Source organism: Ischnura elegans, chromosome 2, assembly GCF_921293095.1.
Source record: "Ischnura elegans chromosome 2, ioIscEleg1.1, whole genome shotgun sequence".
Lineage (NCBI taxonomy): Eukaryota > Metazoa > Arthropoda > Insecta > Odonata > Coenagrionidae > Ischnura > Ischnura elegans.
Genome location: NC_060247.1, coordinates 114018308 through 114032675, shown reverse-complemented (window position 1 = coordinate 114032675; position 14368 = coordinate 114018308). Strand labels below are relative to the sequence as shown.

Below are 14368 nucleotides of genomic sequence, written 5' to 3'. Positions count from 1 at the left end.
TGCTAACTGGTGGGATATTGATATTTCAGTAGGTGGGATTTTGATTGCTGTCATTAAAATTTAAGAATTCCATGAAATGAAATCGCAAAGACAATAAAGGGACAAAAAGTATTTTTATTAAAAATTGCGAATTAGTGTTATAGTAATATATCCTCCGCTTTAATAAAATAATAAGCATTTTAACTGTTGTATATGTAATAGACATATACAGACAATACAATACTAATATATACAAAATAATACTAATAATATATAGATCATATGATAGTAATAATACAATAACAGGCATATATTGTTAAGTTAATAGTGCACATGTGCACAATGGCTCAGTTGTGTGGTTGCCTTTATGCCCCAAGCTAATAGTATATTTTCCAAATATTTATCTTCCTGGAATTGATGGAATCGGATCGACTTTAGGCGATCGATTCTCGATCCCGTGCCCGAGAATTGGTGGAATCGAGAAACGACATTAGGAATCGACTAATCCCTAGTATCTTCGCATAAAGTTGAACGTCTTTTCGCTGGAGCTCACCTGCGGCTTTGGCTGCTGAGGCGGATCACCTTGGTCCTCCTCGCCCCCTTTGGCCGGGGGCGGCTCCTCCTCCGCACTCTGCCCCCGGAAGGGGCAGAAGAGGGCGCTGGGGGAGGGGGTGAGGTGGTGTGGAGTGGTGCGGCCCACGACCGTGGCGCTGGAGGCCGACGGCGAGAGCCGCAACCTCAGTCAGATGACGGGGTCGTGGTCCGTGGGCGATGGTGAAGAGCGGGGCAAGCAACCCGGAGTGGCCCGTCCACCGCCCGCCGAAACGTCTATGCGCGGCTTCTTGTCGTCGTGTCGCCAGCAGGCCTGCAGGGCCCGCCCCACGCGCCCGGGGGCTTTCTTCACGGCCCCTCCGCCCCCGCCACCTGGGTCCTCGCCCGACCGACACCAGAAACAAGAGAGCAGCGTCTTCTTGAATGCGACGCGGAACTCCCGGTTGAAGTAGGCGTAGATGATTGGGTTGAGTGCCGAGTTGAAGTAGCCGATCCAGAAGACCACGGCGACCACGATTGGCGGGCAGTGACACGCGTCGCCGCACAGTGTCGTAGAAACGTACCTGCAAATAGAGTGGAGGTGAAAGAGAGTCCAAGTCACTGAATTTCTTGACGAAGTCTTAATATATACGTTATATTTTATATCGTAATTGCATGTGTAATATTTGTGTATACTTTGTACCTCATTAACTATGTTGTATATTACAAATAACACGACTTTAGCTTTCACTCACAATCAGTAGGTTTTCGGAGGTTATTCACGCCCCCCTTCTTGTGTGGGCGTTTTCCTGCAGTGGGTTTTTTCGCTGAAGGATACTATACCCTTATCCTCATGTTTTTTCCCGCAAACAGAAATCTTTTTTACTCAAAAACTTCACATATAGTTGTTTATATTTTTGGCATTTCACAAATAGTGCATATTGTATATCCTTTTTATTGTAAACGTTTATCTACCATTTTTTAATATGTTTTCATTGACGCTATCGAGGGGTTAGGTGGATGAGGGGACATCATAGCCTCAACCTCGCCCGAATAAAGGCATTTTATTATTATTATTATTAATATTGCTATTACTAATGGTCATGCTAAACTGCCCCCTAAAATGGCGATAAAGAGGGTGGTAGCAGTACAAGGTAAAGCAAAGGTCATAGAGGTTTCAAAATAGTTTTTTTTTAATCTGAAGCCATGTTTGGAGACCCATAACTTCTTAATAAACTCTCCATATTGCTAACTTTTCTATAATAGATGGTCAATCTAAACTAAACGTAACGGGAAGGAAAGAATAGGATATATGTATCTGACGAAAGGTACTGAAATCTTGAGTACAAATTACGGCTTATAAATTTTTTAAAGCCAGAAACGGTTATTCTTCTTCTCGTTATTGCTTTTCAAATATGAGTACAAGATTGAAAAATGATAGGAAGAATTGATAAAAAAAGTGATAGAAATCTAATGGGAAAAATAAGACTTTACCTTAAAAAATGTACTTCCACGGCAGGTTTCTGTATGTAAAACTAAATTCTGTAGTTTCTCTTTTTGGGTTTCCTCACATCAATTTGAACATCGGCCAACGCTTCAGCCATAACTTCCCGATGATAAGTGACACGAGACCTCCAGTAATTTTGGCGTCGAGCGCAAAAGTGCCATCTTGTGCGTTCTTGTATGTGTTACCTCTAAAGGGGCATAGCATTCGATTTTTTTGAATTCAGTGAGAAAAACGTGGGTGTCACTGCATAGAAGCGGAGCGAATAAGGAATGATGCGATTGTAGAGGTTCCAAACTATTCTTTTCAAAACCTGAAGCCGTCTTTAGAGATCCATTATTTTTTAATTAAGTCTTGGTATTACTAAATTTCTTATTCCTGATGGCCCTGCTGAACTGGCCCCAAATATGGCTATATAGAGATAAGAAGCAGTGAAAAGTAAAGTGACGAATGAAATAATATTATCAGTTAATAAATTTGGGCCACGATCACGGCACACGAGACAACGGGAATATTGGTGGCAAATAGCCAGGGTATGGGACAGAAAGGACCACTAGCATGCGCGTAGCTGGAGCTGAAGGGGAGGATAAGGACTGGCGTAGAGATGACAGGACGCTGCCTTCCACAAGGGACATGAAGCAGGGAGCCCAATCTTCCTTGAGCTCTAGAATAAATACGGGCAGACTGATTCAAATCTCTCGAGGGTTCCGGAGGAACCGTTGGCTGCATCAGCAGGTTTAAGGCTTTGTCGGCCTCCCGCGCAGCACTGCACAAGCGAGTCATTATTTACTCTCACCGATGTGGTTATTTCGCCTTCGTACACTCAATTCTATGAAGAATATCCCATGGAGATTCTATGAAGTGAATAATATAACCTGAATAAACTGTTACTGATGAGCCTATGTTTACAGTGGCCTCCTAAATGAAACTGAACTATATAACTTAAACTACCCCGCCACATGCTTACATTAGGTAGCTGCAGGATATTGTATAGATGCAGATGAAAATGATTTATAGTGATATCTGAATCGAGCACCAAAAGGGCTCTGGTTAAAATCCAAAGATTCCAGCTGAATGAAGTAGGATATGTCCGCTCAAAAATATTTTAGACTATTGAACACAAAATAAACTTTAATCCCAACTGGGGTTTCAATGTAACCACAGATTCATCAAGGTACAAGTGGTGACAAGTGAAGGATATTTATATTTATATTAGAGGAAGTAGTTTGGGGAATGAGAGAAGAGAGGAAGCGAAGGTTGCTCCTGAAGGAGGAGGATGTTACACGGATATGGGAAGGAGTGGAGAGAGTGAAGAAAGAAGTTGGTTGCTTTAGTTGATTATGCATGGAATGACAAAAACAAGAGAGCAGCGCCATCTTGAAAGCGACGCCTAACTCCCGGTTTGAATTGGGAGTATGTGTTTGGGTTGAGCGCCGAGTGGATTGATGAAGTATGATTCATCCATTCTGAAATATTGTTGTCATTGATCACAAAATAAAATTTAATCCCGACAGAGGTGTCATTGTAACATCAGGGTACAAATAGTGACAAGAGCAGGTTAAAGTTATATCAGTAACAAATGGAGGAATCAATGCTTATGATTGTAGATAGAATAAATATGATATATATCAGAGTAAATAGGATACGAATTTCCTGTTGACTGCGGTAAGTCTTACGAGGACGTTCGACTACCTATATTTACCTATTTAATTACGTTATGTTGATGGTCCAAACTCTTTTTTTAGGGCATTTGTCTAACTTACTTTTTTCCAATTATAGTTGGAATTGCAAGATATTCATACTTATTTTAGAGGAATCAGTGAGTGGGTAATTAAAATTAAAGTTAGAAGGGAAAGTTTTAGTTATACCAATAAAAATGGACGATTTAGTTCTTCTAATATTATTTATATGTCTCATATCCCATAATAGGAATAGAATAGGATATAAATAGAATAAATATGATACGAGATAAAAAAATAAAAAAATTGAGGACCCTAGAAGGGGTAGCAGTGAAATTTTTATACTTTTTGGAGATAAGTGCAGATAATGGTTGGTTGGCTACATAAAATTGTTCTAACAAATGGATACAAAAGATAAGAATGGGTACCTGATAATGACGCCGCTGCGTCGAAACTAGTTGTATCGCGTGAATAAATTGGTGTATAAATACATAGTTTTCTTTTCGCTTGTTTAAATGGATACAAGTGAATCACTGGTAAGTGTACTTATATAGGTTAGTTGATTCACTTCAATCCCTTTGTTACAGCAATATTGTGTACCTCACCAACCATTATTCAAAAAGAAATACTATGAAATTTTGCTGCATGTGAATTGAATATGAGTTAACTGAATATTGTGCTAAAGTTAATAAAATCAGATGTATTTATGAGTTTCTACCTTTGTCTTGCTGATAATTATATATACACACATGTATTTTTTGTTCTACGATATCTTGTCATTTATTAAGTCGCATTCTGTGACACCGATGTTTAAAGTAAATCTACACATTTTTTTGTAATATTCCTGACTCTATTATATTTATAACCATGTATGTTCCTAAGGGACACACTTGTCCCGGAATAATAAATTTCATTTTCTATTCTATCATATCAACCCTTGATTTTAACATTATGAAAATAGCGCCTGTACCCCTTGACTTCTGGGGTCCTCAATCGTAAAATTGTGAATTTTCGTGCATTACGCACCAGAGGAAGAACGGGAGCCAGCAGAGGAGAAAGGCGGACATGATGATTCCGAGGGTGCGAGCCGCCTTCCGCTCCCTCTTCATCTTGGACGCGGCGGCGATCGGCTGCTGCGACGGATCGTCCTCCGCACCCGCCTGCGCTCCGCTCCCAGCGCCGCCCTCCGCACCCTTGTTACGCCGCGCCACCGGCGGCGTCTCCCCCGCCAGGGACACGGAGCGGCGCCGGCGCCTGTCCGAACCCGCCGACGCCGGGGCGCACTTCCTCCCGTCCGGTGCATCCGCGTTCCCTCCGTCCTCGCCGCGAACGCCGTTGGGCAGGGCGGCGGGCATTCCGGAGGCAATGCCGTTGATCTGCAGGTGCTTGTTGAGAAGGGCGGCAGCCACTTTGCTCCTGGGAAATAAAAAAAGGGAAAGTTTAAATTATATCAGTAACAAATGGAGGTATAAATACTGTTGATGGTAGATAGATGACATTAAATTATAGAAATAGGACTGAATACAGTAGTTGTTTCAGCAGAAATTTCCAAAACTTCAGGAGGTGGTAGGGGAGACTATTATATGCATATTTTGTCCTCAAACATGGGGTCGCAACTCCTTAATTACTGAGCTATGGCAACGTAAACAATTTTTTTGGATGAATTTTTCAGTTACCATGAAAACGGTTTCTCTTGTGCATCCAGCATTTTTGACATTTCATATTTTGGATTTTTATTGACATTAGATGATTAATGTTGGATGGAGATGTGCGATTATAATTGCCTAAACCAATAAATCTCTAAATGTTTGAGATTGAGTAATTGTATTGTTGACACTCGATCAAAGCTTTTGATTGAACTCAAAGTATTGCTGATTCCTCCTGAAACTCCCGGTAGGGTAGTTGAATATGATATGAATGTAAAATAAAAAATTTAAAATTGTAAATTGCTGGAGATACATATGTGAAACTAGTTCAAAATAAGGTTCAGAAAATATAAGACTCTTGGATATAGCGTTACCCCTCGCTCCATCACCCTATGAGGCGAGGAGAGGTTGAAAATATAAAAATGCCAAATTTCGTATTCACTCCTTATCAACTTGTACGGGAGTACTGGTGACTACAAGAAAAAGTTACAAGCATGTTCCACCATACATTTTTACCTGCTCTCTCAGTCCGTTCTTAAATTTATGGTCCCAACTTTTTCTTTCTTGGCAGTTGGCAACCAATCTTTTTATTTCCCCGAGCTAGTTCCGCCTTCGCTCGTTAGCGCTTGTTGCATTCAATTCCCTTGGGGTACTAGCCCATCCTTACACTGTGCTCTTAAGATATTATGTGAGAAATTAGATAGTTTTAACCGATGTGGGTGAATTTGAAGTACTTTTACTTGGATTTCGCTTTCACATTACACAGAAAATTACGAAAAAAACTTCAAATTATATTTATTTTGTAGATATTGACGGATGAAATAATATCAGCAAACTATCCGACATTTCAACAATGCGTCACTAAATGGGTGGGGTCCTCCCCGTTGGCCCTCGCAATAAGGATCGGTAAGGGGCGAAAAAGGGTATTTTGCCTGCTCCCCTGCCGGGAGAAAAAAGCTCTGACCTCTTTGGCAATTTTTATCGAAAATAGTCGAAAGCTTAAAACCTAGTTTCCGCAGCTGAAGGGTTAACTAGGGATGGCAAGTGAAACGAAGCGAAAATGTTTCGTTTCGATCCGGAAGGAAACGAAAATACGAGGCCTAGGTTTAGTTTCGTTCCCGCACGAAATTAAAATCACCAAGGAGTTTCGATTCAACCTGGAACGAAACTTTACTCCCAGGAACGAAACCAAATTAGTCGAAGATCCGCTGCTCATAGTTAAGTTCCGATCCCAAATTTTGAGTGGAGGAGGATAAGAGAGAATAGTTTCGACTCATTACGTTTGACATTCGTGTGGAGAGGTTACAAAATTGTGCTTAAAAATCGGATGGCCAGTTTGCGCTCACCGTTCTCATGTTAGTGGTAAAAATATGAGTGCCCCATGCATCTAATGGCGGTAGGCCGAACCCCTACTTCATTCAGCCAAATTTCGTAATCGGTGTGTGATTGTATTGTTCGTAAAAACGAAACCGTTCGAAGGTGAAGCACGTGGTCCCTCCGGTGCGAAACATAATCTGCGTTTTTTTCGTCCCAGAGTTTTAGTTTAGTTTCGACTCGAAGTAGTTTTGACTCCGATTTTGTTTCGCCCCTGAGTTTAGCTCCCCTGGTTTAAATCCATTTCGTTTCTACATTTCGCTCCCGGGAACGAAACTATTGAAATTTTACTGGTTTTACTTTCGTTTAGTTCCTATTGCCATCCATGGGCTTAACTCCTCTAGGTCCATCCAAGACGGCAACGCGAGGGTGAAAGTAATGAAATCATCAATGTGGGGCGAGATATTTTGGAGCGTAATGGCGTAGAATTAAATATGCAAAGGATGTAGTATATGTCCATTTTAATGTTCACTCGATCAACTAGTTTGGACGCATTCTTGCGTCATTTTCGGGTCTTTCATAAAACCGCAACCCTTTGAGAGCCTTAACTATGAGTGGCTGCAAAAATATGCGGTATATGCGCAGTAGTTTAGTATCCCCTTTTGAAAGGCTGTAAAATTCAACTTTTATAAAGTTTTACACAATTACTTGTGGATATGCGTCACATTTTATAACCACAAAATCGACCTATTCACTGATAATGTCGTTTAATCTGAACTTTCAAATAAATATTTCTATTACCTTCGGAAACTTGATTAGATTGAGTCAATATTAGCAGTAATTTTATTAAACTTGCCGAACGAAATGAAGGTAAGATTGGAAATGAACATATCGTTCATGTGATTATTATAAATGCTTTTTAGTCACTTTATATGGTATAAGTATTTAAACGAAAAGGGTCTCAAATTTGGTAGCTGCGGGAAAACAAATTTCCCTAATTTCAGAAGTCGCCAAGAGTATCGCAGTCATTGTTATTCAATTCAAGCGCCAGGCACGTTCATAGGTGATATTCATAGCTTGAATGAAGTATCATGTAATATCTAAAATAGGTCAACCTAAAAGGATTAAAAATCGAAGAGTGCAGGCACGCAAACTCAAGGTATATCAAATATGAGCGAATAATTTTTAATTTTGGATCATGGAACGTAATATTGCTACTTAATGCTCTTCAATTAAAAAATTTCGTGAATAAAAAGCTAAAATGAGGGTGGAACACACATTTATAACCATTTAGACTTCTATATGTCTTCTGTAGTGTCTCATCTAGATGACTTTGTCTTTTGCCTTCCTCTTTACTCCTGCATCGCCTGTGTCATCTAGCAATCTGTGATTTTTGTTTGAAGATTTTCGCAGCTTCTTTATTTATCTTGTAAGTTCCTTTCGGGAAATGCTGCGTTGAAACATTTTTTCTCAGCATTTGACTCCTCCCACTGGGAAAAATTTCAAGGGAATCAGGGGAAGGAGTGAAACGCTAATCGAAAAATGTTTTAAACGCAGTATTTTCTGAAAGGAACTTATAAGATATATCTGCGATTTTATTTCGTCTTCTACTAATTTACTATTCCCTTCTATTACTATCGAAATTGATGAAGAGAGTATTAAATGGAATGGTAGAAGGTGATCTACAGAAAAATCTCTGTATCATCCTTCTCTTAGGTTAGTCTTTCCCTTCTCACGAAACATTGAATCTGGTTTCGCTCGTGGTAGCTCGTGTCGCCTTAATGACGGCGCGAGATTCTTCCATTCGTCTCCTATCCCAACCCTAACAAGAGACGTCGTCAGGCTCATAATCGCGGTCGCGCCCTTCTGCCTTCAAGTTTCTGCTCCCCTCTTGACATGCAAGGCGAGGAAGTGTCGCATACCCCGCCTCAGGAGTCTATCTATCCTCTTGACGTCCCTGCAGCATTCCATTCCACACCTTCTCCATCAAACTAAACCTTCTTAAACCATTTTTACCCAATGTTCCTAAGCAACATAAAATTTATACATTTTCAGCTCTATTTAGGAAATATCTAAACTACACATTATTTTGTGGCGTAAAGTTTAATGGCAAAATACGAAATACTATCACGGCAATTGTGTTTGAGTGCAAAATTTTCAAGTTTTCGAAATGAAAAATCTAGAAATTGGATTTCTCCCAGAAGTATTGGGTTATAGGTTGCATTCATACATGCCCCAGAAAGTTTTCCTTTTTCTTTGGTTGAGGCACACCGGTTTAAACATGAAAGCAGTTCTTCTTCGGCCTGTCAATAAAATTGCCACATTTGAAAATATTCGTATCCATGAGAACTGAGAAAGCGTATCACTCCCACACTGTTATTTAACATGTCTGAAACTTGCACTATTCTCTTGGAGATTTCAGGGTGCATAGAGTAGGAATGCCTCAAGAATTTTCTATACATATAGACAATTTGTAGGAAATTACCTTTCTTTTTTCTAGATAGATGTGGTGTTTAAAATGGTGTGTTATAACAAATTATTAATTAATTACTATTGAATTTCAATCGTTTTGGTCAAGTTTTAGACAATATAACCCTCACAAGATATGACGGTCACTAACAGTCACTAATATGACTAGTTGGGCATGAATTATGCATTTTATTGACTGATAATATATTTGTATTTATTTGATCACGATTTATCTATTTGAAATATGCTGTGTATGTATGAAATAGTAAAAATGGAGAACGATTGGCATTTCAGCGGTGAGTATACATGACATTATTCACAATGACCAATTTTGGATAGGAAGAATGATAATAATACCACTGTATGATTAAAAAACATATCAAGGCTTCGCATTTTTTTTTCAATTTTTGTCGTTGAAAAGAAAACTTATCAAAGCTAAGATTTTGTATCCTACAAGCATGCATAGATCTTGATGAATAACATGCGGTTGGTCATCAATTATTTTGAATCATCAAATTAGCATGAATTCAATATATATGTCTAAAGGAAAATTAGGTGTCCTATTTTAAGACAGTTTTTTTATGACAACAATATCATTATCCGTCTGTGCCTGACCGCGAAGCTATCAATGTTAGATTGCGAAAACTTAATAATTTGCTTATATAGCAAGCGATTCGAAACATGCTGGCATGCGTAGGGTATGTGGCATTCTACGGATCTGAACCAAGGACCATTGGATAAGATGTTCGGAAAAGCAAAGACGCCTTCCATGGCCTCGTGCTCGAAGCGGAACCTGGAGATCAAACGGTCGGATTAGGTGAAAAACGAGGAGTGGTGACGAAAAATAGGAGGAGACAGAGAAATTCAGAGCAGCATATGCCAAAGAAAAACCTCGTTGATAGACCATGGCATAAAACCAAGGGATTGCGCTAAATAAATGGGAAAGTGAGAAACATTGTGAGAAATATCCCCGCGTAAGGAATTAGTGCTGAGAAAGAAGGACATAAAGAGGAAGAGCATTAAGAAAAGAAAGTGCCTGAATAAAAAAAAACGGAAATTAAAGGCTACATTATATAAAACTTAAGATTGTAGTTTGAGGATAGAAAGGGGAAGAGAATTCTCTCACATAATAGATGAAAAAACAGCCAATTAAAATATCTGGGAGTATTGTTTACAAGAACATCAAAGATGATATAGATATAAACGCTCGAATTGCAGTAGCTGACAGATTCTACTGGATCTTGATAGAGCTATAAAAAAATAAACTCTTTTCAAGCAGAAGAAGAATTAGTATTTATAAAAAAATAGTGATGCCGATGCTATAATATGATACTGAAGTGTGGGATTTTGCAAAATAATCACGAAATTAGCTCATAACATTTAAAAATAAAAATTTTCGAAGAACATTCGTTCCCATTAAAATAGGAGAAATATCGAGAATAAGTAAAAAACAAAGAGTAAAGAGAGTTGTATAAGGAAAAAAATATTGTGGGTATCATCAGAAGCAGGAGATTAAGGTAGCTAGGCCACGTCCAAAGAAGTTAAAGAAAAAACGACAAAACAAGTTCTGAAAGGGAAACCAGAAGGTACAAGATCGGTAGGAATACCGAGGATTCGCAGGAACGACGAAGTAAATGATATGAGGAAGATGGAATCCCAACTGAATATACAGAAGGCGACCGCAGGATATGGTGGCGCTTGGTTGGTGATGCCAAAGACCATCTAGGTTGCCAATGGCCACAGGAGTAAGAGTAAGCAAGATTGTAGTGATATGATGGAATTAATTATCACACGCTTGAAATATCGTTGGACAAGGAAGCTGCGACATAACTGAGGAAGAAGCGAAATTAAGCTGAGCGAGCATTTTGGCTCATTAACACGTGCGATATGTGGAAATTCTCATGTCATGCGACCCATCCGGTGACGGCTGCCAGTAATTGTCGTTGCCGGCCCATATGCGCCTTTCAAACGCTAAATATCGAACAAACTGTCATCCACCTGGTGGGTAATTCAGGAACCAGTTCCGCGTTCAAAGTGTTAAGGTACTTGCTCGCTCACACGTCGGCTTCGGCATCACTTTCGCTCGACTCGCCTCGCTTAATTTCTGTGACGCATTATTTAAAAAAAAACGCACGTTAATTAATGAACGCCGGCTTCGGTGGCGGTGGGGTAAAGTCCTCGCCTGCCAAACCGTAGGTTGCGTGTTCGAATCCCGCATGGGTAAGTGGTCCTTATCCAGGGAATGTATGTTTGTATTGTATTTTGTTAATCCTCCATTGAAAAGGTCTCCATATGCCTTTTACGGGGAAGAGAAGTAGATAAAATAAATAAATATCATCGTATGAAAATATCAGGGTAAATTCAGTAGTATGAGGCCATGTCATAATTTACGTGTATCTGGAACAACAAAATTTTTCCTTCCGGAAATTCTGATTTAAAATTTTCAATTTTAATCATGGATCATTTATGACCGTAAAATGTGAAGTTTATAGCTTAAATTTCATACAACACGTCACAAAAAAGATCAGTCGAAGGGGTTTGGGGCGTTAATGCGGTGAGTATCCTTCAAATATATGCAACTTACAAACACATATGTGAGACGTGGGTTGCGCCACTAAAGGAGTCATGGCTAAACGTTTCACTCGCGCGATTGGCGAAAGGCTGAACCTGGTGGCTATGTGTCGAAAAAACAATGTTTTGTATTGAATTTTACTTTTTGATGGAATTGGGAACGAATTTTTGTCCTAAGGGTCACTATTTTCTGCACAATAGTATAGCTGGGGCCATCCAAAATTCCTGCTAAGAATTTAAGCATGATTTTTCAATCTCTCACAATTGCATTATATCAGATAAATTTAGCGCTTATACTGTCGTAAACGATGTATTTAAAAAGAATTTGAGTTATAATGTCAAGATATTTATCTGATTTAGCACAATTTATGGCGCTATATTGGCAAGTTTCCATTTCTATGGTGCCCTGAAATGGCATTTACAAATACTCTTCTTTTGATACGACTTTTTTTGATATTACATGCAAATAGCTTTAGTCACCTTGTGTAAAAGAATTCATGAATTACTGACATTGTTTCTAACATCGTTTTTGCATTGAGGATGAGATCTAAGTTCTTACAATCTAGACGAGTTGAATTAGTCCCTGTACATTACTATGCGGCCTGAAGCAAAGGATGTTTGCATCAAATTTACCCGTCAAATGACGTACAGAAAGGGTAAAAATTAGCAGAAGATTCCCGCACAGTGTGTACGAGGGCCCTAAAGAAGTATTGTTTAAAAATATTGCAAGCTTATGTGAACAAAATAATCACACACGATGTCCAAATATACTCTTGATGTTTCCTGACAGCTCCCTTTTTACAAAAAAATGACATTTAGCTAGGAGTGTGTTAGGAAACAGTGATGCGAGTGAATAAAGGAAGTGTCAGTGGCCTATTGAGAGGAAGGGCTGTTAATATTACTCAATAAATGTTTGATTCTTGTTTATGTACATGTTGAAGTAAGCTGCTATACAACCTGCTCCTCAGTTGTGAAGGGACTTCACGTTACATGCAAGGACAAAGGGATTTGTCAGTCTTTGAAGTGTATTTTTGGACGTTATAATCCCGAGAGTATTCAATCACTTTCCGCTCCTGAAAGACCTCACCACAACGAAATATGAAATACGGAGTCAAGACTACCTTTTCGATTGGTATCATTTTTAAGCTCTCAGATATGAAGTAGAATACGTGTTGTAGCACTCGGTGGGGTGGGGTTTACGGGGTCTCGATTTGGATCCAGTGCAAGTAGGATGATTCTTCCCTTGTGGGAAATTCTCATAACATCGGATCGAACGCGGCAAAAAAGCTTGAACAGCTCAAAAATTACGATATGTTATCTATAAAATATTGTCAACGCTTTCGCTTATAGTTTTTTTTTGTTGTACTTTCGAAAATAGTGATATTAATTTGACTTTATTTAAACTGGGACTTCAACAACATCATTTCCCTTAGGTAGTGCTAAAATGACAAGAGTCTTGCTTATGATAATGTTTTTGTTCTCGAGTAATATGAAGGGAAAAACGGTATCGTTTTTCGATGAATGTTTTTTATTTGTATTTTGAAGACCAAGTCTATTCTAATTTGTGATTACCATTGCCGTTGGCCGAGTCATTGAAGAATATTAAAGTTATCGTATAGTCGAAACTTCCAACGCCATATAAATTCAACAGAATTGTATCTGCCTTATTTGAAAAAATATCTATATGTGGGAAGAGTTTCCAGAAACCTATACGAAGCTCGTGGATAGAGAGTAATGGAACGTATGGTGAAAAAAACCGAGACAGAGTAATAGCTAGGGATCCGTTGAGCGTATTGCATTGAGAGAGGGAGGAGAGATATTTGTGAATAGGCTGCAGGCGCGGAGGAGTCGCGTTCGCCGGATTCCCATTGTGACGTACGCCTCCTCGTGGTTAGTGGGTGGGGGGGAGGAGGAGTGAGGATGGGAGGGGGTGCTGGAGAGGGAAGGGGGGGGGGAAGAAGAGGATTCATCTTCTTGAAAGCACTTACGGCAATTTTTTTCGGTGTCGAAATGGTCGAACCTTAATCGCAGGCACTCTTTCAAGACTATTGGATTTGCGACTAATCGACGTCAAATCGAATTGCGATGAGGCCTGAGTGCGTTGTATCCGGCCCGTTACCCGAGAATGTTCAACACTATCCATCTCGCTGAATTTGTTAAGCCTGCATCGTTAGAGCAGCGTTCGCAACGGCGTGAATTGGCTCATTAAAACTCCTAATGATTACTGAAATATAATATGCTGCTCATACCGCATATTAGCCGTGAAGTGTGTTTTAAATGAATTCAGGGAATTGCACTGTAAAATGATTTTATTCTTACAAGTTTACTATGTATTTCAATTCCTCTTCGAATTAATGAATTATTTTGTATTTATATCGTTGAAATTCATAACTCTCTTCTTTATTCTACTTTTGTAGATCAAAGATTGTATTTATTTAAGTTTTGAATATCCATATTTGAATATATATATTCAAATATAGATATGTATAAATATATACCTATTGAATTAAAACTATGTCCATAAACATGCACCAGCCGCACACATAATGGCAACTCCACTTCAGGTTAAGCTACGGGGTATCTATAATCATATCTACTATTTCCATTTAGTGTACATATATTCTTTGCTAATGTGGGATAAATATTATTATTAGTAATTTATAAGGCAATTTAAG

The 14368-nt window shown here is 39.1% G+C and overlaps 1 protein-coding gene across 1 annotated transcript; it reads right to left on the bottom strand.

The window, feature by feature from the left end:
* Window positions 1-701: 701 nt before the first annotated feature.
* LOC124153239 (octopamine receptor beta-3R-like) lies at window positions 702-5401 on the bottom strand. The gene is made up of 3 exons (XM_046526337.1): window positions 5370-5401; window positions 4720-5109; window positions 702-1094 (listed from the first exon to the last, which is right to left on the bottom strand). The coding sequence occupies exons 1-3, from the start codon at window positions 5399-5401 to the stop codon at window positions 722-724; spliced, it is 795 nt and encodes a 264-aa protein (XP_046382293.1). The 3' UTR covers window positions 702-721.
* Between the last annotated feature and the right edge of the window lie 8967 nt (window positions 5402-14368).